This window comes from Ursus maritimus, unplaced genomic scaffold, assembly GCF_017311325.1.
Source record: "Ursus maritimus isolate PB19 unplaced genomic scaffold, ASM1731132v1 scaffold_4, whole genome shotgun sequence".
Lineage (NCBI taxonomy): Eukaryota > Metazoa > Chordata > Mammalia > Carnivora > Ursidae > Ursus > Ursus maritimus.
The window spans coordinates 80,209,110-80,236,631 of record NW_024426552.1 but is presented as its reverse complement, the minus strand read 5'-3'; the positions used below and the strand labels follow the sequence as shown (position 1 = coordinate 80,236,631).

Genomic DNA, 27,522 nt, shown 5'->3' with positions numbered 1-27,522 from the left:
ACACATTTATACACATTGGTTAATCAATGTCTTATCTGTTTTGTAATTCATATGTAATTCTTTAATCACAATATATTTGTGAAAACCTAAAACAATAAAAATTCTCAACACAATAATTAGTAAATTTTTATATAATGTTGATAGCGTATTCAGAGCAGCCACAATAATGACAGTTTGCACCTTTAATAGCATAGAGAAATGCTTATGATGTACAGGTAACAGGATTCCAAATTGTGTACTCCGCATGCTCGGTTTGTAAAACAATATTTATGCGAAGGAAATACATCAAAATGATGTAGGTTATCTCCAGGTGGGCGGTCTCTAGGCGGGCTGTAGAGGGAGGGGTGAATTCAGGATGCTCTACCCTCGTCGGAAGAGAAAAATGGAGTTGAAACCCGCGGGACCCGCAAGCAGCAGGTGCACTAAAGGCCGGAGAGGCTCGCAGACGCCCCCCGCAGGCCTTCGGAAGGGGGCCAGAATGCGACCAGCAGCGCTCTGCAGTAAGCCTCGGACCCCTGGAACTGCAGCCCTGAAAGTAGCACCAGAGCAATCCGGGCCGGAGGAGGCCACTTCCCGACCAGCAGCGCGTCGCAGTCGCAATCCGGGACCCTCCCCGGAAGTCCCTGCACAAAGTGGGCAGAGCTGCGGGGCAGGAACGCATCCGGGCTTTATTTACTAATCTTCCAAACGAAACCTTTGCCCTTTGCGCTTACTAGAATGTTAATTCACGGCAATTTGAAAGATAATTAGCGGGGGGGGGGGTGTAGATAACAAGACTGCTGCAGGTACCACTCCAAAGAACTCACTGAAGACGGTAGAAAGGAGAATTGCACTTATATGAACTGCCTTACCCCTCTCTTCTTGATTTTAACTCCACGGCTTTTCCCATGGAAATTCCCACACACTACAACAGTAAGCTTCCTTTAGTCATCCTACAGGGTGGTCAGTGGCACGGTGAATAAGCAGCTCGTGCTCTGCGGTATAGAAGCCCTCCAGTACGCTTGAGGCGGAGCTGGAAACGGCAGTGGGGAGCCGAGTATTTGTTGATGCCTCCTGGAGGGACCTGCTGGAAGGACCTGCTGGAGGGCCTGCTGGAGTTGGAGAGAGATGGCATCTCTCCAAAAGCAAGCCCTCGCTGGTAAACCTGAGTCACTCTGGGGAACACCGGGTCCTCACAGCCCAGATTTTCTTCAACATTTCCTGCTGTAAGGAGGAAACAGGAATGTCCTAACACTCCAAACGTCTTAGGGGCTCTTGAAACGCTCTTGAAGCTGCTGCGTGCCCTCCCCACCCCCTCAGTTCTGAGAAAGTGGAGAGAGCTAAAATCCTTGCAGAGACAGCCAGAACATGCCCTAGATAAGCAGTGGTTATAGAGCTGTTGCCAAGTGTCATAAACTCCCTGTTAAAAAACAAGGGATGGCACCTCTGGCGACTATAGAAGAACAAGAACACTTCTGCTCGTAAAAGCAGTTAGAAACATCCAGAAGCCCATACTGTCCCTTTTCTCCAAAAAACACAAAACAAAACAAAACAAAAAACCCCTCAATTCTCCTACTTTTTTTTTTTTTAATGTAGGCTCTGCACCCAGCAGGGAGCCCAAGGTCAGGCTTGAACTCAGGACCCTGAGTTCAAGATCCAAGGTGAGATCTAGAGTCACAGGCTCAGCCAGCTGCCTCCTCAATACTCCTCTTTAAACAACATAATAAAAAACCATGAATGAATAACATTCTAAGCCATATTTGATAGAATTTTTCCTCCATATATTAATCTCTCTCAATCAGGAATCTCCTGGCTTATGATTTTTTTTTTTTTTTGGTAAATGTTTGCTTAAGAGGAAAGTGGGTAATAATCTGGGGTAGATCTACCTGCCCTGTTTGCAGTCCCTGGTTGTTTTGATGCTTTGCTTACATCCCCTCCCCACAATAGCCCAGATTAACAAATTTACAAGGATAAACTAAGGATCAAAGAAAAACAGAGACAAAGCAGGAAAAAAAAAAATGTTAAGGAGACAGACAACAGATGAAGGTGAAGAAATTGGAGAACTAATATTTATGGGGCCTCTTGTTTGCCAAGATCTCTGGTGTGTGCTTTACATTAAAAAAAAAAAATGAAATGTTGGGATGTTATCTAGTTATCTAGTTATTAAAAATAATAGTCTGTTAACACCATTCTATAATTCAAGTAAATCAGGAATTGGGCAAAAACCGGGAATTTAAAATCACTTTAGAATCAATTTTGAAATGGATTGTTTTTTTAAAACTAAAATTTTTGAAAAACTGGATATTGAGACTCTTAAAAATGTGTAAAAGAAATCAGTGCACTTTGAAAATGTCTTTCTTATAATTCTCCCTTTAGGTATTTGCTTTCTCCTTCTCCCAAGCACCTTCCCCCTGTCCCTGCTTCATGTCCCTAATTCTCAAAGCCAGACCTGTACTACCAGGTGTGGAGGGTGGAATTCAAGCCCCTATGGCACAGCCTCCCTGTGCCAATAGGAGAAAGTAGATGGGGCTACGTTTTTGTTAGTCTTCCGAAGGCCTAGCGGCGGAAAGCCAGGTTTTCTAATCAGATCGGGAGGGTGGGATAGGCAACTAGAAAAATGGATCCCTTCACTTCAGGCTGAATATGAAGCCAGAATTCCCAAGGCCTTAACCTTGCACATTTTGAAGAAGGTGGGGCTTTACATGCGTTCATATCCTCTACTGGGCCTCTTGCTGGCCACCAGACACGCTGTTAGCAAAACGATAAGCAGTACTGCGATACTCAGGCCCACGGCCACAGGGTTTTCTCTCCTGTTTCTGTCAGTGAAGCATTCATCCGCTGCAATTGAAGTCAGAGTAACAGGTGTTACAGGCTGGCCACAACGCTGGGAAGTGATACTGCCTCTACCTGCCTCAGCCATGCAGAGAAGGAAACGGGGGGGAGCTGCTGGGCTTCCCACCTGCTGCCTCAGACACACCGATAGGTGAAAACGAGGAGGGAAAGTCAATGCGATAATCTGAAGTGTGCAGTGCTCTCTTAAATTGCAGATACCCTGTCCCCACACCCAGGAACTTATGATTCAGTGGGTTGGAGGTGGGGCCCAGATGATTCTGTTGCAGCTGGAAGACAGATCCAACTTTGGGAAACATCGATTTGGTCTAGAGAGTCAGGATCAGAACTGTAAGCCTGGGTAAGTTCTGGGGCCATGCTTTCCCAACTCCGGCAACAGACATCTGCGCCAAATTGCATGGCCGAAGTTTTCTCGCCAGACTCTGCTTCTTAGAGGTTACTGCTGGACAGCCTCGGGCTCCAGGTACCAGAGAAACCTTCTACAGGCTCTGGGATTTTCACTCCCTCAAATGGATTGAGAATGTGGGAGGTTGAGAGTTATATGAAAGGGGGAGGAAGGGAGGGAAAAAAATGAAAAGATAAATTGTCTACATCTCCTGTGGGTGCTGCTGAGAGGCCAGGTGTATGTTGCTGAAAGGTTTTATTTCTCACCTCTGCCACTACTAGGTTTCCTACCTGCTCACTTCCTGCTTCACAGAAGTTCAGAGGAGGAGGAAGAGTGAGTGTGTACCTTATTTTTTAAGATCACATGATGAATTACAGAGGCTTTTCAAACCTTCATCATGAATTTTTAAGTTTCCCCAAATTGGAAGTTTTGAGACCAGATGACAAAGTGGGGCCCACGCTTACTAAGACATTTTAATATTTTTATCTTAGCACTGTGGTAAAGGTCCAAAACGGAGGCAGAGATTTGAAGACTCAGACAAAACCTACAGAAATCCGAGGCCGAGGCCAGCAACACTTTAATCCTTCCTCTACTCAGTGCTTCCCAGCAAGTATATCAAAAGTTTTGTGTAGGCACATCTTCAACTTTATAATGGAACTCAAAGAGAAGTTGGATTCACATCACAGAAATTTAATTTACAGCTAAACTTCTAGCTAAAACTATTTATGAAAATTGAGAGGTACTCATAATGTTCCTAGTTATTATGAGAGGAATGTTTTAGAAACTGAAACTCAATTCCTGGACATAGGTAGGAATCTTTATATCCCACTTTTCCAGAAGAGAAGAAAGGGCTTTCTCAGAAAGTCACCCTGGTCTGTCCCTGGCCTTCTGCCTAGGACCTGCTTCCCTCTGTCGTGGCTAGAACTCAAAGCAGAAGTTGCATAGAAACTAACACCAGCTGCAAGGAAGCTCTAGTCAGGGGAATTGAGCTCAAATTTGAGAAGAGGGGGCCCAACAGAATATATTTCTATCTTGAATTATTGCAATTTTCTCTTTTCCCTGTATAAGTGGGAAAGAATCTATTCTGAAATCTTGAATTTCAGATATTACTACTACTCAGGATCTTTAAAGTCTCCAACTATACCTGAGTTTCCCAGTACTCAACAGCTTGGAAAGGGAACATTGCAGGTGGTATGTTCTGACTTTTTGATTGAGTATGTGTGTGTGTATTTGAGGAGTCAGACTATGTATTGTGGTCATACAAGGAGAATGTATCCTGCTGTGGGAGAGTGGTGGACTTGAACGGATTAAAGTGTCCAAATTTTGAGGTTGGTATTGACTCAAAGGAAAGGCAGGAGGGAAAGTTGGCCAGAGAAATTTGGCCCTAAACGCTTTGGGGAATCACACTGTTGTAGGAAGCTCATGGGATTCTTGTCCCTTTTGACAGTTGCACACACAGAAAACAACTTGAAACTACCCTTGGGTCTCTGAAGTTTATGTTTGCGACATGATCAAGGCTTGACTTACCATTTCCAAAGTGGTCATCCTCGAAATCAAAGGCTTGATATTGGACATTCATTGTTTTCAGCTGAAGCCGGGTTGACAGCTGGATGCTCTGTTCACTCACACATTTGAAGGAATGCCCAACCACAGTCTCAAACATCACCACAGAACTTTTCGTTCCTTGGTAAACTGTCTCTGAGAACAGAAGGATGAAATATAGACACTTGTTGGCATATATCCATTGAGGATCAGCTGTTACTGGGTGGCCCATGTGCAGTTGAATGGCCTTCCTTTAGATGTGGCTTTAACGAGGTCTGCCTTCTCTTCATGAAGACCCACTCTCGGTGCTCCCCGGGGACTTTTTTCTGGTATTATAAAGTAGATGGGGGCAAACTCACCTAAGTGAGAATGTGATAACATTGAAATGAGAACTTTTAGGAACTTTTTCTTCAGCTGTCTTGTTTCATTTGGAGCAGAGTGGGTGGGGACTATCTTCAGGGCTTGGGAACTACAGAGAAATGCCCACAAGAACCTCAGAAAAGAGAGAAGTAGGGTTGCTCTCTGTGACAGTCACATGAACCCTTAATCAATCAGAACAGACATACGCAGTCACCACGTAGAACATCTGCATGGTACCAGACTGTGTTAAGATAGCAGAAGGACAAGTTAATCCATGGGAACCCAGAGAAGGGAGAGGCTCATCTCTGCCCACCTGAGTGCCATTGGGGAGAGAGAGACCTGCTCAAGGACTGGCACTGTTTTATGAGAGGTATAGCCTTTTTAGGGAAGCATACGCTTCAAGGCAGATGGGGTTAAACATTTTCATCGTATAATTAACTCCATTTGCTCTAATTCTACATTCACGCAACACCCTTCTGATTATACTTTGGCTTATTGAATGGGAGAAAGTTCACTGGCCAGGGGACGCTGCTGTCTAGTCCCCTTGGCAATTACTGTAAGAAATAGTTGCCCGATAAACGCACACGTTTGCATTTGGATTTTATACATCAGTTTCATGACCTTGGTTTAAGTGTCTCCTTGAAGAGACAGAATACAAAGGGGGTGCTGACAGCTCCCACGATTGAGGACCAGACTATGGACCTTTGTGAATTCACCAAAGTTGTGCCTGAAAGGAATACCCATGGGCTGTTAATGGGGGAGCTTGAAAGTCTCCCTCCTTTCCTGCCTCTGTGGGTGTGTTTGCCTGTGTCTAAGGTAGCCTTCCACATTAAGGGTCAGCTTGCTATGTGCCAGGAGCCACGCAAGTACTCTGCATGCACTGTCCTGTTTAATTCTTTTTTTCTTAATTTTATTTATTTGAGACAGAGAGAGAGCATAAGAGGGGGGAGGGTCGGAGGGAGAAGCAGACTCCCCAGGGAGCCCGATGTGGGCCTTGATCCCAGGACCCTGGGATCGTGACCTGAGCTGAAGGCAGCCGCTTAACCGACTGAGCCACCCAGGCGCCCCTGTCCTGTTTAATTTTCATACAATCTTTTAAGATTGGTTCTGCTGTTTCCATTTTACAGACAAGGAAATGGAGAGTCAGAGAATTGAAAACATTTGCCTAAAGCCTGCAGCTAGTAAGTGGTATTTGAACTCAAGCAATCTCACTCCAGAGCCTGCTATCCTAACCACGACACTATTGTGTTTCCTGCCCATCACTGTACAATTTACTGTAGACTCTTGCATATGTACATGCAAATGTCCTACATCATGCACTGAATTATCCATGTAGACCACTACAGCACGTGTTATATCCCAGGGTAGTCCGCTACAGTCACTCCCACTAACGTTACAATGGTCATTACCACTATAATTACAACTAACTACTGTCACTAATACTGCCACTGCCACCGCCACCACTGACGTGCAAATGACCACCACCGTGGCTCCTACAGCTCCTCCTGCCACGGCTGAGCCTGGATTTTTGGGACCTAGAATTGTTTTATCCCCTTTCTCAGCCTCTAACTTAGCTTCTGGTCTGACTTTGCCTTCCCCTGCCTCTTGAGACACTACTACCTTTCTCCTGGCTCAAATGTAGTCCATGCCTTGTGATAACATCAGCTAATTTGTGTTAGCATTCTCAATATTTATTCCCCAGCCTCTAGAGTACACATATCTAAGTGAGGTACTATGTATGAAAATGAGTTGTCAACTATGACATCTTACTTACTTTCAGCCAATAATCATGGTCAACATCCTCTTGAACAATATCAATAAAATATATCTTATGTTTTAGATAGACATTTCTCCACATTTTCATTTCTTGTCAAATTTCTTTAGTATAGGTTCCTTAATAAGATAAGCTTAAGCCCGTCAAAAGATAGAATTTTAAAAAGGGGGAAATAGACATGAAAATTCTTGGTACAGTACCCGGCACAGAGGGGGTGCCCAGCAATGGTTTGTTATCGAAGTCTGGGCTTTCCAGAGAAATGTTTGAGCCCTCTGAGCAATTCCCACCGACTTGACTGGGAGCATTCCTTTTCTGGATGGGAACCTTACAGCAGTTCTCTCGACTGGCCCCACTGTGGGCCATTCTCTATATAGCAACCAAACTGAATCTTTATCAGTGTAAATCTGATCTACCATTTCCCTACATAACCCTTCCAATGGCATCCTTTTACGCTTTAAACTCAAATCCAAAGTCCTCACCTTGCCTTACCCGGAAGCCCTACATGCTCTGGCTGGACATGCGTCAGACCTGATCTGTTGCTCTGCTCTCTCTCTCAGGCACAAGTGGCGCTCGCCACTCCCTGAACACACGCACATGTTCACTTCTAAGGACTTGCGTATCTGTTCTACCTGCCACCTGAAAAAAGCTTCCCCAGGCCCAGATGCCTCCAAATGGGGATATCTCTCTGCTTGAGTCTCACCCCTTCAGAGAGACCCTGAGGGCTTCCCAAAGGCCCTACCTAAAAATATCTTTCCAGTCCTCTCCCACCCCCATTCCCGCTTTGCTCATAGAACTTAATACTACTTAACTGTCTACTATAATTTAATGTGTCTGTTTACGGTCCTCTCCCCACTTCTAGAACGTAAGCTCCAGGACAGCAGGGATCATATGTTTGGCTAATATGGATTTCTACTGCCTCTTACAGGGCTTGGCACCTCGCTGGCACTGACCCCATTTTTGTAGAATGAAGGCATGATTCCAAGAGTACAGAAGAAACTGCACCATCACTAGCAAATCTTTCCCAAAGTCACTAAACTCTTCAGAGTTGCTGATGATGATCTCTGACATAATGTAGTCCAGCCTCCTTCATGAGCAGATGAGCGAATGGAAGCATGCCAAGATGGAGTGCATTCTCCTGGTTACTCTCTCAGTCTGTTTCTCCAAAGCTGCATCAAAGATTAGCAAATTCAATGGGCTGAAAAATGAGCTAACCAGAGGCACAGTATCGTTGCTGCTGGAGTGGCCTTCTCTAACTACTTACCTGGATTTGAGACTGTCAAATAGGCTCTCACTTCATTGATATAATACGAGTTTTCATCCTGCAAAACAGCAGTGTGTTAACCTTTGAGCCATCAGTTTTTGTGCTTATGATCCTGCTTTACAAAGTTTGTTTAGGCAGGATTCCAGCTATTCAATCCTTGATATGGGGATTTGGGGATATGTTGGTATGGAACCATAATTGTGTCTGAAAACTTCAAAAAAATAAATACACCACGCAATAAATAAATAAGTAATGGCTTACTCCTGGTCCCAAATTTCTCTATTGCATATTTGTTGCTAGAGCCTAAAATTCATATTCCACCAGTCCAAAGTCCCTTCAGTTGGGCCAAGTTTCTTCCTGTTAAAATGCATGTACATCTGGAAGGTGGAGAGATTGGAGGGGTATACATTATGCTTTTACTAGTAATGTATATCTTAGGGTAGAGATTCAAACTGAGACCACTCATCTTTTTTTTTTTTCTTTACAGTCAGGAAGAGCTTCGGCATTTAAAGATTGATTGATTGATTGATTGATTTTAGAGAAAAAGAGCAGAGGGGAAGGGCAGAGGGAGAGAGAGTGTGGAGCGACTCCATGTTAAGATTGATCTCATGACCGTGAGATCAACCTGAGTTGAAACCAAGAGTCGGTTGCTTGACCAGCTGAGCCACCCAAGTACCCTGAGCCACTGATCTTTAAGGCTACCATGGGTGGACTTCATGGGGCTCAGCAGCTCTCTGGGAAAAACCGCGTGCAAAATTTTTCATGCATTTTCCTGGGGAGGGTATCAGTTGCTTTAATAGATTAAAGGGTTCATGTCTCCAAAATGGTTAGATGGGGCCACCATGAGGAATTCTGGAAACAAATGGTTTACTCTGAGATCGCTGGGTGTTCTCTAGAAGAGGACCCCAGGAGGTTGTGTTCAGAAATATTAAGCAGTGTCCCATATTTTATTCAGGGATTGTCCTTTTGGAAAAACAAAACAAACAAACCATTACAAAACAGCTCTATAACCTCCTGAGAGACTAAGGGTGTAAAACACTAAAGGGAATTGAATTGAGATATGGAAGGGTAAGTTGAAAAAGGAGGTTTTGGGGTTTTTTAAAGTAGGCGATTTAGTTATTTGTAAACATTCATTAGAAAACTATCCACAAGGGCACCTGGGTGGCTCAGTAGGTTAAGCATCTGCCTTTGGCTCAGGTCATGATCCTGCAGTCCTGGCATCGAGTCCTGCATCCGGCTCCCTGCTCAGCAGGAGTCTGCTTCTCCCTCTGACCCTTCCCCCTCTCATGCTCTCTCTCTCTCTCAAATAAATAAATCTTAAAAAAAAGAAAGAGAGAACTATCCACAAGTAAGAGGTGCAAAAAACGGAAGAGCAACGAAAATCAGAATCCGAAATAGAATTACCTTTAGAAGCTCCAAGTCAAGTCATAAAGAAATTTAACAATAATAATCTTGACTACATTTAAGTCCATTTGTGTATTATTTGTATATGAAATGATTCCCTGCACAATGTAAGGGTTCTAAAAATACAAACTGTTTTAGTAAGGTAACTGCTACTGATACACTCAACTCTAGATCCTATAACTCACTGAACAGCACCTACCACACGCTGGCTTCTTACCTTGTGCCAGGCACTGGAGCAGACACTTTTCTGCCACGCCTTATGTAATCCTCACAGCCACTCTGAGAAGAAATAGAGGCTCACTGACTTGCCCAAGGTCCTAGCCCTAATAGGTGACAGGGGAAGGTATGACCCCCCCAAGCTTCTTGTCTCCACATCTAGAATTTAACCTCTCTTATATCCACTCTAGACCGGACATTGCTCTAGGTCCTGGACGAACAATAAGACGTGGATCCTTCCTTCATGGTGCTCAGTCTTGGGTCTCAAAGGCAAGGTGAACAATGTGCTTGGACCATCCATTTGTTTTAGAGAGAACATCTGTGACCCAGGCCCTTCTTTGGTCACTTTCACAAACCATTTATTCAGATTATTCTTTATTTGGGGTCCTTTTTAGCATGTAAGAGACCTGTACCTCAGGGCCCAAAGTCACTGATACAAGACCCCTGCCCTATTCTAAGAGCAGAGAGGATCCACTGATGAGATTTAAGCAGGATAGTGACATGAGCATGACTTTGTTTTTTGAAATTGCATGGGTTGCAGTGTGAGATAGCTTTAAGGAGCAGCAGGAGAACAGTGGTAAGGCCAGCTCCGAGCTCCATAGGAGACCTCCTAGAATCTTCCCCTTCCTGTGGCATCTCCTTGATCTATCTTCACATAAGGAAAGGCTTTGTATTGCTACAAAGGCTTCACAGTTTACTAAGTGCATGCTTTCACCTACATTGCCCCCTTTGATCCTCACAACAGCCCCTGAGACAGAATACATATTATCAGCCCAATCTGTAGCTGAGAACAAAGAGGCTCAGAGGAGTTAAGCATCTACCTCTAATTCACATTGTTTGTAGATGACACAAAGCAAAATCTGGTCTACAGGATCCTGCCCTACATTTTCTTCCATGGGATATGTGAGTATGGACAAAAAAATTCGTTGTGCAAGAGCTTTCTTTCACATTTCATGAAATGCAGTTGTCCGTATTTAACCATCTATCGGAAACAGGGCCAGCTACAACATTTGTGGGGCCTGCTATAAAACCAAAATGTAGGATTTCTTGTTCAAAAATCATTGAAGAATTTCAAGAGGTGACAACAAAGCTTAAACCAAGCCTGGGCCCAGCTGACTGCACAAGTCACATGCTCATGAAGGTCCTGATAGGAAGAGCCGTTCCTGTTCCTCAAGAACCAGGGCTGTATAGGGTTAATGCCAAAAGTGAGCCCTCCCAAAGTGGATGACAGAGTGCTCACACTCACTGTGAGGTCACCTTTTGTAAGATTTTAAAATTTTATTTATTTGGGGGTGGGGGGAGAGCATGAGCAGGTAGAGAGGCAGAGGGAGAGGGAGAAGCAGACTCCTCACTGAGCAGGGAGTTGGAGTGGGGCTGGATCCCAGGACCCTGAGATCATGACCTGAGCCAAAGGCAGATGCTTAACTGACTGAGCCAACCAGGCGCCCCACTGTGCGTTCACCTTAATGACGCAACAGGACAGAGTCCAGAGCCCACACCCAGGTTTCCTTCTATTAGCCAAATGTCCCCAGGCCTGAGCTTACGTCCATGGTTAGGATAAAGGAAAAGCATTTGTTAGGTGAACTCGCGCAAACAGAAGTGCAGGCAGATGTTTAGTTACCTTGAGATTCTAAATTTTGTATACTTTATGTTACTGATACCAAATGAGTCTTATCTAGACAATTGTGCCCACTTTTTCTGTAGAGTTTTGGAATAGAAATAGAAATAATAGAATAGAAATAAAATTGTCTTTTTCTTTTTAAGTAATCTCTACACCCAATGTGGGGCTCGAACACACAACCCTGAGATCAAGAGTCACACACTCCACTGAATGCGCCAGCCAGGCACTCTGAAATTGTCTTTTATTTAAATTAGAACAAAGCATTTATTTTTTGACTCAGAAGTTCAGAATTTGCATAATTTGAATGGTAGTAGGACTGAAGTTTATTCTATAAAAGGGGTTGACAAGTTTGTTTATGTAAAGAGCCAGATGATAAATATTTTAGGCTTCATGGCTCTGTGCAGCTGACACTCAATTCTGCCATTGTAGCACAGAGGCAGCCATAGACCAAGATGTACACAAGCGAGTGTGGCCACGTTCCAAAAAAAGTCATTAATGGACACTGAAATTTGAATTTCATATGATTTTCATGTGCCATGCAATCTTCTCCACCACCACCAGCCATTTAAAAATGTAAAAGTCCTTCTTAGGCTGCAGACTGTACATTTTTTGCTGGCAGCCTGAGTTTGGTTTGGGGCCACAGCTTGTCAACTCCCAGTTCCCAGCATCAATGAAAAACAAAGTCGCAGAGCAAATCAGTTGGTTAAAACAAAAGCAAAAATGAACTATCAGGACTTCATCAAGATAAAAAGATTTTGCACAGCAAAGGACATAGTCAACAAGACTAAAAGGCAACCTACAGACTGGGAGAAGATATTTGCAAATGACATATCTGATAAAGGGCTAGTATCTAAAATCTATAAAGAACTTCTCAAACTCAACACCCAAAATAACAAAAAATCCAGTCAAGAAATGGGCAGAAGACATGAACAGACATTTCTCCAAAGAAGACATACAAATGGCCAACAGACACATGAAAAAATGCTCAACATCACTTCTCATCAGGGAAATACAAATCAAAACCACAATGAGATACCACCTCACACCGGTGAGAAAGGCTAAAATTAACAAGTCAAGAAACAACAGATGTTGGCGAGGATGTGGAGAAAGGGGAACCTTCTTACACTGCTGATGGGAATGTAAGCTGCTGTAGCCCCTCTGGAAACAGTATGGAGTTTCCTCAAAAAGTTAAAAATAGAATTACCCTATGACCCAGCCATTGCACTATTGGGTGTTTACCCCAAAGGATACAAATGTAGTGATCTGAAGGGGCACCTGCACACCAATGTTTATAGCAGCAATGTCCACAATAGCCAAACTATGGAAAGAGCCCAGATGTCCATTGACAGATGAATGGATAAAGAAGATGGGGTATATGCATACAATGGAATATTACTCAGCCATCAAAAAATGAAATCTTGCCATTTGCAATGATGTGGATGGAACTAGAGGATATCATGCTAAGCAAAAAAGACAAATACCATATGATTTCACTCATATGTGGAAACAAAACACATGAACATAGGGGAAGGGAAGGAAAAATAAAATAAGAGGAAAACAGAGAGGGAGGCAAACTGTAAAAGATGCTGAACTCTTGGAAACAAACAGGATTGCTGGGGGGGGCAGGGGATGGGGTAATTGGGTGACAGGCATCAAGGAGGGCACTTGATGTAATGAACACTGGGTGTTATATGCAACTGATGAATCACTAAATTCTACCTCTGAAACTAACATTACCTACTATGCAGTTTATAGTCTCTGCTTTCTCCTTTGATGCCCACAAAGTGAGTCTCTGCCAGATGTTTTTCTTGGGGTTCGGGTTGGCAAGTGACAAAGATCTACCATGCCAGATTCTTGAAAACAAAGTGAAAATCCTTTGTGTTCCCATCAGCATTGCCAAAAGGGGCTGAGGACCCCTAACAGCTAACTGTGGTACTTCAGCTCTTACAGTGTGTCCATGGGAACGGACCACTTGCACCAGTCCCATCCCACCCTTCAACAGATGGGATGCTGACACAGTGGCTCCTCATCGCCAGTATCTAAGAGCTTGGCAATAGCTCATCAAAGGGGCCCTAATTCCCCAAGGGACCTAAACACCCTCCTTAGCAAAGGCCCAGGTCCAGAGCAAACCAGCCAATCAACCTGCCCCGGAAGGCATATCAACGACCTTGAGGCGCAGGGTCCTCGTCCTAACTTCAGCAAAATGCATTGTGGGAGTTTCATAGTCACAGATGTTCAGGATGTAGATTTGGTCTTCAACATTAATCAGGCGTTTTTTGCTCAGCATTGTTGTGACTATGTCAAGAAACCTTTGCTCTGTATATAGCAAAGGGAAGCCAAAGAGACTGTTTCTTTAGAGCTGCTGGTCTACTTTTTGGCAGCTTGGCCAAGAGTCTCTGTGAAATTTAGATTTATTCCTTTATTCATTCATTTCCTCATCAAACAATTTGCTAAAGATACACTATGTACAAAGTCAGGACTGGGCGCTGTGAGTAAATCACAGACACGCCTTCAAGACAGCAAAATGTGCAATAAGTGCCTTAATGGAGGTCGGGAACAACCAATGGAGGGCCAGGAAACCAAAAGAAGAAAGTCTCCCAGTTTTACCTGGGATGGAGGTGGGGGCTGGGGCAGTGGGGAGACCTCACAGGGTGAAGATAATCGAGCCATCTTAAAGCATGAATGCAAAAGGGGCTGAGGGGTGGGAGGGGCATTCCAGGCTGAGGGGAAAGCATAGGGGAAAACAGGGCATGAAATAATACAGCATACCGGGGAAGCTCTAAATAGTGCACTCTGAGGGTATTCGCGTTTGAACACTGATGACAGTTCTCTGAAGTCTCTAAGTTAAAAGCGCTCCAAATACCCCTGCAAGGCTCTGGGTAAACACCAGGGCGGTGGGCAGCATTCGCTTTCCAGACCTTGGCTGGCCAGAACGCTGCCTGGCCCAGTGTCCCCCCCACCAATGATTTCTCCCATGTCCCATCCTTGAGTCAGGGGTGGAAGCCTTGAGCCGCCCTGAGAGCCAGGGGTAGTGTTGAGCTGGAAAAATAAACTACACAAAGTTACTGAACGATGTTCTACGACCAACTACCCTAGCAGGAAGGAAGCTGTGGGGAGTGGGGGAAGGGAGGTCTACTTGTCTCGCACCTGGAGAGCCTTAACAACTTTCGGTTTGTCACCTTAATCAAATGAGACACTGACATGGAAAGGTGTTCAGTTCTTTAAAAAATGAAATAAGAGAAATGAGACAAGAAACCCACCTCTCCTAAAGCCACTATGGGCCAGACGTCACACTCAGGATTGCCATGTCCACTAGCCTGATTCACCTTGACAGCAGCCCAACAAAATAGGTGGTGGTTGGCCCCATCTTACAGAGGAGTGAACAGGCTCAGAAAGAGCTAGAGACTTGTCCACGGTCACATAGAAATGACATGGATAATTTAGGTCTCCATTGAACAACGTCAAGGGACAATTTGGGAGGCAGACTTTTCTTTACATTTCTGTCATTGGCAGTATTTCAATTTTAAAAATTACATATTATTGTCCATGATTTGAAACCTGGAACTATACCTATATTTCCTTTATTTTCTCCCATAATGTCCAGCTCAGTGTTCAGGACACGGTAGATGCTCAGGAAGTTCCTACTAATAAATTGTTAATTCAGGCTTGCTCACCAGCATCCACTTACCATTCTCCAACCTGGTTCTCATTTGTAATATTTATGAGGTCATAACTAACAAAAACTATTTTCCAAGACTCTCTTTTTCTCTAGAATGGTGCTTCTTGACCAGGAGTGATTTTTCCCCCAGGGGACATCTGGCAATGTCTGGAGACATTTGGGGTTGTCACCAATGGGGCTGGGTGTTGTTACTGACATCCAGTAGGTAGAAGCCAGGGATACTGTTCAGTATCCCACAAGGCACAAGATAGCCCCCATCACAGACTTATCTGGCCCCAAATATGAATACTGTTGCTGCTGAGAAGCACTGGTCTAGAGAGTAGCAACATTTTGAAAAGTGGCTGACAGAATTGCTGAAGCCTTTCTCCTGTAGAAGAAACTGGATGGCTTTCCTGCCTAAATGCATTTCACACAGACCACCTGTTAGGGCAGAGCATCCACAGACCAAATCTGGCTTACAACTGTGTTCTGTTTGGCCAGCTTTGTTCAAGTTTTCAAAAAAAAATGTGTTGCCAACATTTAAAAATAAAAAGATCTGGATTTCTGCCTTGTCTTGAATGGTCAGAAGATCTGACAACACTGGTTTCTTGTGACCACCTGAGAGAGGTGATATGTAAAATATTCAACAACGGACATAGTAGGGCAGCAGGCACTCAGAATGTACACCCAGTCACCCAGAATGAATGTCCACCATAAAAGACAGTGACAGTCCCCAGGGAGGGATGCCAGCCCAGCCACTGGCACCACCAGCCAGAGCTGAGGAGTGGCTGCCCCCTCTAGGGAGGACAGGCACTCCCCACCCCTGCCTCGTGTCTCCTCTCTTCTGAGGCTTGCCTCTGTCATCTCATTCTCCAATGTTCTTCTTACGCAGACTTAATGGGAAGATGAAGTCTTCATCAAAAGTGGGAAAATAAAAAAGAAAGACCACCTGTTTCAAGGGAAAAAATTTTTTACTGGCCTACTTCTCTCCTTAAGTTTTATACTTAACCCCTATAATCTTTGAATTTGTGGTCACTGTTTCAGCTTACACAAGTTCTCTTTTAAAATGTGGAACTTCTGAAGAACTAAGGCTGATGGGAACTTTTACTCTCTATAAGGTTCTTTGCTTCCCTCTTGTTGTAGAGCTAAGGTAGGTGCTTGAGGAATTGGTGGTGGGGAATGAAATGAATACGGTGACTTTGGTTGGCAGGGCTCAGGCAAAGCAGCTATTGCAAACTTGGGGCCACGGAGAGTGACTCTCCTTGCTCCTTCCAGAAGGTGGGTGAAGAGAGAAAGGCCTTGCTGGTCCTTCTAGTTCTATCTCAGTATTCATTTCCTGCCCATACCTCTGGAGGTACAGAGATTTCCAAAAAGGCAGGGGTTCAACCCTTGGGTGGAGTTTGATCAAACAGAATCCAGTCTGAAGGCACTGGAAAGGAGACAGAGGAAATGAGCAAAAAGAGACGTTGAAAGGTGCCAAAGAAACTCCTGCTTGTGGGCCTGCCTAAGGCAATGACCACTGCGTGCTACAGACAAACCCTGGAGTTGAATGCCTTCCTTCCAACAGTTACTCACACAGGCAGTAGTCTGGGTGGGATCAAGCCCTGAACTAAAGCATAGATACTTATGCCTGTACCCTCTGCTCTTTTGCTGACATGACTTTAAAAGAATTCCTGACCCCTCTGTAGGTTAACCTCGGTTGTCCAGAAGTAGAGCACATATTCTTTCCAGAATGTTCTTCTGGGGTGAGAGAATATGTTTTTCCCATTTGATACTGAAAGAAAACCCCTGACTTCTCAAGAGCATTTCTACCTTAAGGAGAACCGTATGCACAGGAGGATAAAGCCTTCGACACTAAGTTAAGAACATCAACACCCTTTATTGAACATTGTTATGTACCAAGCATGGTGCAAGACAGTTTACATATACCACTTCTGATCCTCCCAAGTAATTATTTCCATTTTATAGACAAGAAAACATGCCCCAAATAGTCCAAGATCATGTAGCTAATCAGTGTTATGGCTGACAGCCAGTCTTTTTTTTTTTTTTTAAAGATTTTATTTATTTATTCGATAGAGATAGAGACAGCCAGCGAGAGAGGGAACACAAGCAGAGGGAGTGGGAGAGGAAGAAGCAGGCTCATAGCAGAGGAGCCTGATGTGGGGCTCGATCCCAGAACGCTGGGATCACGCCCTGAGCCGAAGGCAGACGCTTAACCACTGTGCCACCCAGGCGCCCCTGAGAGCCAGTCTTGACTTGTTTCACGCCAATGTCTACGCTCATTACTCTCCAAGTTCTGCTACCCAAAACCCCTTTAACTTCAGGGGTCACATTCCACAAGTAGGAAGGAGGCCCACACCAAGTCCCAGCTGCAAGGGTCATCTCAGAACCTGCTCCCCAGATCTTACTTGGCCTATTTGAACCACACTTTGGGAGAAGCAGGGACAAGTCTCTCCTTTGAGAGTGGGATGACCAACGTTGTATCCCCAAGACATATACCCACTTGAGTCACTGTAATCATAGCTACTGGCTCTTGAACATCTACTTTCCAAGTACTGGACAATGCTCTTTACAGAGGTGATCTTTAATTTCCTTCTCCCATTTCTCAAGTGTTCAAATAAAGCTCAGACAGGTTAAGTTGCTTGCCTGATGTCACAAGAAGAACAAGTGACAGAGTCAAATTTCAGCCAACACTCTCTGACCTCATGTCCATAGTCTTTCCACTCCACTCTGTTGTCCATCCCTTTTGTGATATGGTCTGGAGAACCCAGTGCCCGGTTAGGCCCTGAATCCTGCCTGCCACAGTTGGAAAGAACCCATCGTGACATTTGGTTTTGGTCTGAGAATAATCCTGTTTCTGTGTGACCACCGGGAATTTCAATGGGTCTGTTGATCTGTATAACTTCCTCCTTTGGGTGGTTTGCAAAGGGCACCTGTGGCTGGGTTCCCCAAGGCCAAGTCTCCCCTAAGAGGCACTGAAGCCCTTCTTAGGCTGCATGGAGGAGGCTGAAGGGGTTAGGAGGCAAACATAAGATGTCGACACTTCCCTCCTCTCCATCTCCATGCCCTTCATTCTTATCAGGGAATATCTCAAAAGCCTCTGAGATCTGTTTCCTTTGGAACTTGAAGTGAAGTGTGGGGTTGCACCACTGGGCCCCAGGGTGAGGGAAAGGGAAAGCGATGCTAGAGCCAGTTAGTATGAAGGAGCTCAGCCCTCACCTTCGTAAATGTGAAATTCACAAATCCGCCCTGGAAGTTCAAGAGAAGGTTGGATTTTCGGAAGCCACAGTTCCCAGAGGCTTGGGTTGCGTTGGGATCAATGTTGAAGTATCTCTGAGGTGAAAAAACCTAAACCAAATAAAATAGATCAGATCAATGAGATATGGAAGAAAACTCTAGCTAGGGAACCAGGAGCACAGGCTAGTAAGTGATCCTGAAACTCAAGTCTAGTGCGTGTTCACTTGAAAATTTCCAAGTCCCCAGAAAACACTTCTCACTTCCAAACTGCTATGTTCAAAAGATTTTTTTAAAGAAGGAGTTCTTTCACAGAAAGAATTCCTCAATAGAACATTTGTAGCCAGTCTATTCCTGATACCCTGCATGGAATTTAATTTTTATTAAACGTGTTACAAGGTACTACAGGAAAGATCTTGCTGCCTAATGTACTTCTGTTTCAAATGAAAACCTGAATGTGGAAGTTTCATAAAACTTCCACAAAAGAACGTATTATTTTTGTGATGATTCCTTTAGTAAATCAAATAATCTTACCCCACCCCTACCCCTTCTAATCTTCTTGTTAACCTGGATTTTTGATACTAATGTCACAGCCGGCTGGAACCATGGAGACCATAGAAGCCAAACCCCTCACTTCACAGGACAGTTGCTGGGGCTCAAAGTCATCAGGAGGTGTGGGGCCGGGCTGGAGGCAACATGGGACACACCCCAACGTTCTGCCCATGTTGGCTAAAAGTGAGAGGTGTGCAAAGTGACAATTTTGGTGCATGCCTTCTGCTAACTAGTCACTATCAGTTTCTATTTTTATATGTATTCTAAAACAGATTCATCTTTTAATGAAGCACCTTGAAGAAAGAGGAGCTTGCAGCTGTTTATTTCATTAAAAGACACAAGATGCAGGGGAATGTCTATTCTTAGCAAGACACACTGCACTCACACTTCTTTAAGGCAGTGTTACAGTCCTATGGCCCCAACTTACCGACTCTGTCTCTTGAACCATTAGCTCTATCCCCATCTCTGCTTTGACACAGAGCCTGCTTCCATTTAGAACTTGATAAATTCCAGTCTTGGCTGACGAAGGCCGAGGTGCAAGAGTGGGTCTGGAAGCTGTGGTGGCAGGCGAGGCCGTTTGGGTGGTATTGTGTACAGCTGTGGTTGGGCTGGGGGCATGACTGGGTTGAGCAGACTTGTGACTGGTTGTGCTGTTATGTGGTGGGGTGGACAAAGTTGCTGGAAGGGCGGTCTGGTTACTGGGTTGGGTGGTTTTCCTAGTTGTGGGGCTGATAGTGGATGGGCTGGTTCCTGTCATATGGGTCACTGGAGGGATGGTGGTTGGCGGTGAACCTGGGGCTGCACTGGGGCCGACTGTAGCCTCAGTGACTGGTGCAGCTGTGTGTGAGTTATTGAGTGTGGCCAAGGTTGTGATTAGGGTGTGGGCTGTTGGGCTGGTAGTTGGTGTGCTGTTTGTAGTTATCAAAGAAGTTGTTCCTACAGTTTTTGCTGTTGTGTGTGTCGTTGGGGGCTCAGAGCTGGAGGTCGGGGCAGCTCTTTGAGACGTGATGTGACCATCCATTGATCCTGCTGCTAAAGTTTGGCTAGGGACTTGGTGAGTTAGTTGCAGGAAAGGTTTTGCTGGGGCCTCTACTGTTGCTGCTGTTGTAGGTGGGTAGTCCCTTGTTTCTGGAAACACATTGGCTCTCATTTGACTGCCATAATGCAAAATCACTGCAAATTAAGAAACAAAAGTGTTACCACACTAAGAATTCACATTGGTGAGTCCTTCCCCTACCTCCATTTTAATGTCTCTTCACTACAAATTAACATGCATTTCTGTATTTACTTTTCTCTTTGAGATAGTTAACTTTACTGCCTTCATATATATGTATACACTCAGAAATGTGATTGCTGGATCACATGGTAGTTCTACTTTTAATTCTTTTGAAGATAAATAGGATTTATTTTATTATTTCCAAACATGCCTATTTACTTTTAATGAGGAATATGCATATAGTTAGAGTTGGGTGAAATTCACAAGGCTGTAACAATGAAGATGACCAAAGATTCTACCACAAGACCACAATTTAAAAGTTTGGGTTGCTGCCATGTTTTTTACAGGGTTGTGATCATACTGCAGATATTCTCCTGTGTCCAGCCCCCTTGTCTGTACGGGGTGTGACACTAACACGGCAAAGTGGTCGTGCTTAGCTAGATATCTAAGTGTGGATGCCCCTTCATTCTCCATCTTCCCATGAGAATCCAGACAGTTCCGGATAACAAAGACTTACACAGAGTTGTGTAGTTTGCATACAATCATACAATCCTGGGTTTGAAAGGGGTCTTAATGATCATCTAGTCCAAACCCTAATCTGATGTGTGAATTGTACCTACGAATATTTGCCACATGTTCATCCAATTGATGCATAATTACCTCCAATGATGGGAGATTCGTTTCTTTTATTTTGCAGTCGGTTTTTGTAAAGCTAGACCAGTTCCTGTCATTTCTTCACTTCACCTTTTGAACGGCCCAGGCTTTCTTACGTAGGAAAGAAAATTAAGCCATAATTGCTCTGACGAATCTGGTGGGCTGTCCTTCGTAGTTCGCTTAAAAGCCAGCTCTTCAAAGAGTCTTCCCTGACATCCTTATATAAACTAGCTCCCCACCCCACAATTCCCCACCACAGTGTTATACTCATTGCTTGCACTGCACAAATCACAACTTGTAATTATATAAGGGGATGATATTAACATATTTAATAGTAAGCCAGGCCACACAGTGTGTACCAGCAGAATGATAGCCCTGATTATATGTTTATTTATTGGCTTATTTATGGATTGTGCATCTCTCCCACTAGATTAAAAGGAACCTCAAGGTGGAGATGGCGTGTATTTTTTTCACCACCACTACTTATGCATAGAAAGTGTTCAGTGCATCTGAATTGGATGAATAGATAACTGGATGGGTAAATGAGGATGATAGCATTGTAGACCTTCTAGGATTATTGTAAGGCTCAAACAAGTTGGTTTAAGTGAAGTCTTCCTAGACCATCAAGCATACCTATAGTGTGTGTTATTGTCACAGGTTCTCTCCTGGGACATTTCTTAAGGGTGGAAGGCCTCTGACTCTTTTTCAACCAGAAAAGTTCTGTTCTTGCCTCTTCCCAAGCACATAGAAAATCGGAAAACTAAGAAAATGCAAATGATGTTCCTTGAGAGTTTATGATCAGGCACACTGAGAGATGGCTCTGTCTCTTCAATGTTGTGGTTTCACTGTATTTGCCCATCGTATTTACACTTACTGAGCTGGAGCTCCCCAGTGCTGGCCAGTGACTTGGGAAAACATGAGTAAAAGGGAAAGCAGATCACTCTATGCTGGTGTTTAGAGTCCTGAATTTCACATCTAATCAAAATCATCCATAAACTCCTTTACTGTCTCCCTCTTTCATTCATTACATTTCTAAGTGGTTACTTTTCCTATAATAATAGCAATGAAATGTCTAAATTATTGGACACTTACTACATGGCAGGCCTCAGGTCAAGGGTCATCTTTCACAACCTCTTCTTAGAGACCCTCTGATGGGTTCTATCTTTATCAACCTTTCAGATGAGGAAACTCAGGTTTAGAAAAACCCCATCAACTTGACCATAATCCCACAACTAGTATATTCTGGAGGTGAGACACCTAGTAAATTTTGGAGGTGAAACTTGAGCCCCTGTCTGAACCAAAGCCTGCCCTTTGATTTGGGGTGGATGGAGGTGGTTACACATCACTGGGAAGAATGGTGAGAAGAGACAAAAGCAGAGAAGAGAATAGCAGGGTGCCTCTCCAGGGATGCCAAATTGCCAGACCCTCATAATGCTGGTCTTTGGTGAGGCTTTCAAAAGCTTATATGATAAAATAGTGATTATTTTCCAGAAGAAAAGTTCTAACTTCAAGCTCAGTAGTAATGCTTATGAATTATTTCTGCATAGCTGGCTTGAAAAATGAGAAAGACAAAGCACCAGTTCAAATTGCTTTGAATAACCTTTAAGAAAGGCTTATTAATGACATTAAGTTATGTGAGACTATTACTAAATGGTCTTTTTTTGTATCTAAAATGTTCATTTGGATAATTCAAAATGTATGATACTTGAGAGTTGTGGATTTTATGGGCTGTAAGTTTCCTTTGTAAGCCTTCATAAAATCACTGTATGTGGAAACTTCATGCCTACACTGTAGACCTCGGAGCAAGATTTTTCCTTTCAAGATTGTTATGAAGGTTGACAGTTGTGGAATATTTATTTTCACAATTCATTTGGCCTAAACCTGACTTGCTGGTTCCTCCATCATGACCCCAACAAAAACTCCATTAGGTTTATACTATTTCTCTGAAGAAAGAGAATTCACTCGCAGATGTACTCTCCAGGAATATCTTGTAGTGGTAAGCAAAGATTGCTGTAGACAACTCTAGGAGACTGGAAACCACTTCCTTTTGTTCCATTCAGATCAAAAGGATCATTAGATCCTTCATAAAATCTCACTGTGCATGGTTTATGCTTATGAGCTAAAGCAAACCTTTCTCAACTGAGTAGAATATCCTCAACTGAGTAACACACCCTCTAAAAGGGGGCGTTTTCTCATAATGTAATGAAAAGTCCTCTCTCAGTAGTGATAAATGAACTCAAACAAGGGAGGAAAAGCACGTTGCGTTCATGAATGCACAGCCTCCCAAACAAGACAAGATGACTCCTGGTACCCATCAAGATATACTTGGGGTACAGGAAGTATTTGTGGGGTGGCTGGAGGTGAGGGCAGTCATGGTGTCTTGATATAGTGTGTGGCTTTGTGGTAGGCAGAAAGCTGGGCCAGCAGGAGGCTGGACCAAAATTGTCAGATTGTATTACAGATTGAACCAGAGTGTGTTCCCAGATAGAACTGGGAAATATTGTTCTAATAGTCTTTTCCTTCCCCTCTGCGGCTTCTCTCCTCTCCTTCCCATCTCCCTGTAGAAGTGTGGGGTATAAAAGATGGGCAGATAATTAGATGGAAAACTGACAGGAGTAGGTATGCCGTGCATTATAATACATTCTAGAAAGTTCATATGATAGGTAGTTCATAGAAATAATGCTCTGAAAAATATTTTATAAAGTCTATGTATATGACCACACATATATGACCAATCTTTGTCAAAATTGGGTCACAGTTCTTAAACAGGACCTTTGACTCTGTAAAGGTTTAGTTAAGTTCACCAGTCTGTCTGAGACCCACAAAGAGAGCAGTGGGCAGAAGCAAGGGCAGGGCTAGCTCAGAATCCGTCTCAACCCTTCCTCTACTCAACACAGCCCAGGGGTTCACATGCTGATTTGTCAAGCCTACACCCCAAATCCCCTGTCGTCTTCTCTCCAGGATTCAGAAGACTCCGTAAACAAGTACCCCAGAACCTAGACCCATTGCTTGGACTCCTCTAGATGATGAGCTGCAGGAAGAGGTTGGAGAAGGTTTGGATTCCCCTACAACCCACAGAAGGAGCTGAGAGATGACTCACCAGGCCAGCCCTGGGAAAGTCAGAGACCATGCAAGGGCTTTTTCTCTAGGTACTTTCCGGATGGCTGGTCCTTCCCAAATAGCCTTTGTTTGGTTTCCCTGCCACACCCAATTCAACAGATATGTAGGAGCTTCTTCTGAGCCAGGCTCCATGCCTGGCACTGGGTCTTTGTTTTCAGGGGCTCAAAGCCTTATGAGGCAGACACATAAGTGGACCACATTCCCGCGTGTGACAAGCGTTATTATAGAAGGGGGCCCTGAGTACACAAGGTGGGGTGGGGCATCCAACACCAAGACAAATTCTTTAGGCAGACAAGAAAGTAAGTGGTATCCCAGGTAGGGATACAAGGTGTTCAGAGCCTGGTAGGTCTGGAGAACAGCAAGGGGGTAAGCATGATGGGAACATAAGGAGGAGGGAGGTGAGGTGAGGGGCCAGCTGGGAACAGGCCTGACAGGTCTTGGAGGCTGCACTTTGTCTGCAGTTGGAAACACAGGTGCTAAGTAAATGGAGCCCCCTGGCCACACCCAGGGGCAGGGAAATGAATTTTAGCCCTCAAATACTTTCTCTGACACCTCCCTAAGGAGCTGAAGCAGCCCCAGCTAGGTGCAGCAGGAAGACTGTTTCTGGATGTGTGAGGCAGCAGGGGTGGGCCCTTAGTAAGATGTTTACAGTTTCACAATTCAACCTCAATCTTTTAGGAAAAAAATATAAATCTTACCTCTGTTACTTTCTGTGGGACTTGAGATTCAAAGAGAACCCTCATACAGAAGTGGCTCCAGCCCCGTGGCACAGACTGCTGGCTAACTACTCCCAAATCCAGCCTCCCCTTTTTCCTTAGTAACAGAACCACAAATTTAAGCTGAGCTCTTGCTGCCTGGAATAAAGAACCCTACCTCCAAGACTCCTTTCCAGCTGGGTGGGAATGTGCGACTGCATTTGAGCCAGAACAGTAGAAGTGTTAGGGTTATGTGGGCCTTCCCGGAATGCTGCTTGAAGGGGGCTCCATCACCTACGTGACCTCTCTATTGCCTTTCTGCTTTCCTTTTCAAACCAGCCTGCAACTTGTATGTGATGGCTGGAGCTCCAGCAGACATTTAGAACCATGAAAAGACCTTGCAGGTGGGAGTCACACATAGGACGGAGAGTCCACGATAATGAGCTCCCACACCGGACCTATTACGGATTCTTTTGGACTCGTTTTCACATGAAAGAGAAACACACATTTATCTTGTTTATTTTGCTCTTATTTGTGTATTAGGAGCAGTTGAATCTAAACGTAACTGATACAAATTTAAATCCCCTCATTTTGTGGGGGAGGAATTTGAGACCAGGGCAGCAGAGTGAGTGGATAAAGATTACAGAGCTAGTTTACCTAGAAGCTATGTCTCTCCTACCAACATGTCCGATGGTTTCTGCTCATCTCCAATTCCACAAGTATGTCTTGAACCTCTGTGTGCAAGGCCCTGAAACCAGGCTTCCTGGATGCAAAACTCAGGGCTGCCACTCGCTAGCTGAGTGACCACGAGCAATTTGTTAACCTGCCTCAGTACCCTCATCTGGAAAATGAGGGACCCTTCACACGCTTCGTTCACTCGGTCCACCCTGGAGAATCCGCAGCTCAGGGAGGAGAGGTCAATGGAGGTATTTCCTCTCCACCTTCCCGGGAATTTATTGAGCGCTCACTGCATTTCTGAATCTGCCAGTCATCTGCTCATAGGTCACTGAGGGTGACTGCTAGACTGAGATCTTTTGCTTTTTTATTAGCTTAGATTTCGCCTTTTGCCTCCAGAAGAATGTGGAACTCTATTTCTGAAAATGTGGCAGAATTAAAACAGCCAGGATTAGGCTGGCCTGACCCTCACCCAACTTTCCTGACAATTCATGTCACAATCCAGTGCCTCTGCATCCCCCCATTGAGCGTGTAAGCGGGGCCACGTGGGTGCCTCACATATTCAACTCAGTGCCTCTAGAAGGAGTTGTAAATTAACCAGCAACTAGGTAACAGCACAAGAGACTCAATATCCTAGAGAGAAAATGCTTGTGAAAGCAGGGGGTGGGCACAAAAAATAATCATTAAAAGCCCAGTTTCCCAGACAGCTTCTCTGACCTCAAGTATAATAGTAATTTAAAAAAAAAAAAAATCTTGACTCCTTGGCTTACCCCTCCCTGAAATGGCACAATTTGCCAGACCACATCCCATTCATCTTCACAGTTCACTGTTTCTATAATGTAAACATAGCCCTTCTGTTTGAGAAAAACAGGAAAAGCAAGGCATAATGTGCTTAGCAAGAGCCCCGTTTCTGAAGTCTGGCTCAGGTTTCCATCTCTTAAATCTAAGTGATTTCCAAAACTCTCGCTCATAAGGTGCCCAGAACCCATTCGGGAACCAGGTACCGTGTCACTATCTTCTGGAGTTGACATCTACTCTGCCTCATGGAAAACAAGTCCAAACTGTGAAAGCCCTTGGGAAAAAAATGAAAGTATGCCCCATGCATTTAAGGTAATGAGGGGGTATCCCAAGCCAAATACCCACAGTAGCTGAAACCGTACAGCGATCTCTCCGGTCTGTCCTGTCTCCCCTTGGACCGTGGCACTAGAATGCATTTGAATTGAATAGGACCAGAGGTAGCAGGGTCACCACGGAAAGCCACGGGTGTCACTCACCAGCCAGGGACAGGAAGAGCACCACCACTGCAGAAAGCCGCCAGGGCATGACTGGAGAGCCAGAGACCACCGCTGCCTCACCAGGAGCTGGCTCTGCTGCTGCTCAGCGGCCACGCTCAGCCCCTCTCGGTCTTCTCAGTAGCACGAGGTGAATTCCAGGGCAGGCTCCAGGAACAAAGATACCTCTCTTTGCCCCTTATTCATTTGTGGCAGAGAAACCAACGTCACTTTCATTATGACAAGTAGCTGAAATGCCCTCCTGAGGTGTAGGCTGAGTGGGGAGGGAAACCAGAAGTGGCCCTTGTGTGAAAGCAGCCACTCTCACCTCTGCCTTCAGTGTTTGCGAGGGGTGGGGAACACCCCTCCCCCTACTCCAGCCGAGGTGAAGGGCATCTGAGACCATTTCCCCACAAGAGATGGAGGATCTGTGGCGGTGCCAGCTTCCTTCTCTCAGAAGCTGGGTCTCCATTTTTCTTTAAGATCTTGAGTACCTTTCTCTCAGCCAGGAGAAAACCAACCCCTCAGTCATGAAGGTGAGCAGGAGTCTGAAAACTCAGTGGCAAGAACACTGTCTCCGTGTGTAGCCACAAAAAGTCTGAGGTAACCCTGCTTTATGCCCATGGCCACCTCACCTTGTGGAGACCATAAGGAGTCCGAGCTTAGGAGTCAGGGAGAGCCGGGTTTGAATCTGGTCACCAGTTGTATGACCTTGGGTAATGTTTTGGAGCCTCGGTTTCTTCTGCTGTTTAATAGGGATGATATTGCCTACTCCTGGGTAGCTTACCTGGAACACACAAAAAAACCCTCAATATCTTGGAAAAGCAACCTTTCCATGTCCTATCTCCTTCCTCTACTAATCAGACAGAATAATGATGGTCTATCTCTTAGGACTGTGAGTCCCAGTGAAGAATACACATTTAGGAAGTATATTAGGATACTCTCCTGATTCCTACGTTTAGGGCTTTCAGCTTAGTCTCAATTTCCTGAAAAACAACTTAGGCTAGCTACAATGATTTGATCTTACTATGTTCCTCTAAACACTCCAATCAAGC

At 44.5% G+C, this 27,522-nt stretch overlaps 1 protein-coding gene across 3 annotated transcripts in view; it reads right to left on the bottom strand.

Moving 5' to 3' along the window:
• LAMP3 (lysosomal associated membrane protein 3) overlaps positions 1–26,821 on the bottom strand; it is a 35,587-nt gene extending 8,766 nt beyond the window's left edge. The window contains exons 1-6 of one of the 3 annotated variants that reach the window (XM_040621545.1): positions 26,471–26,821; positions 19,264–20,009; positions 18,270–18,398; positions 8,152–8,209; positions 4,742–4,912; positions 2,651–2,817 (exon numbers count right to left, since the gene is read on the bottom strand). In XM_040621545.1, coding sequence (XP_040477479.1) covers positions 2,678–2,817; positions 4,742–4,912; positions 8,152–8,209; positions 18,270–18,398; positions 19,264–20,009; positions 26,471–26,519 — 1,293 coding nt within the window. In that variant the 5' untranslated portion in view covers positions 26,520–26,821 and the 3' untranslated portion in view covers positions 2,651–2,677. Of the gene's footprint in view, positions 1–167; positions 2,818–4,741; positions 4,913–8,151; positions 8,210–18,269; positions 18,399–19,263; positions 20,010–26,470 lie in introns of those variants that run through there. The other 2 variants (XM_008705276.2, XM_008705277.2) reach the window with 2 other exon arrangements.
• Positions 26,822–27,522: the final 701 nt, after the last annotated feature.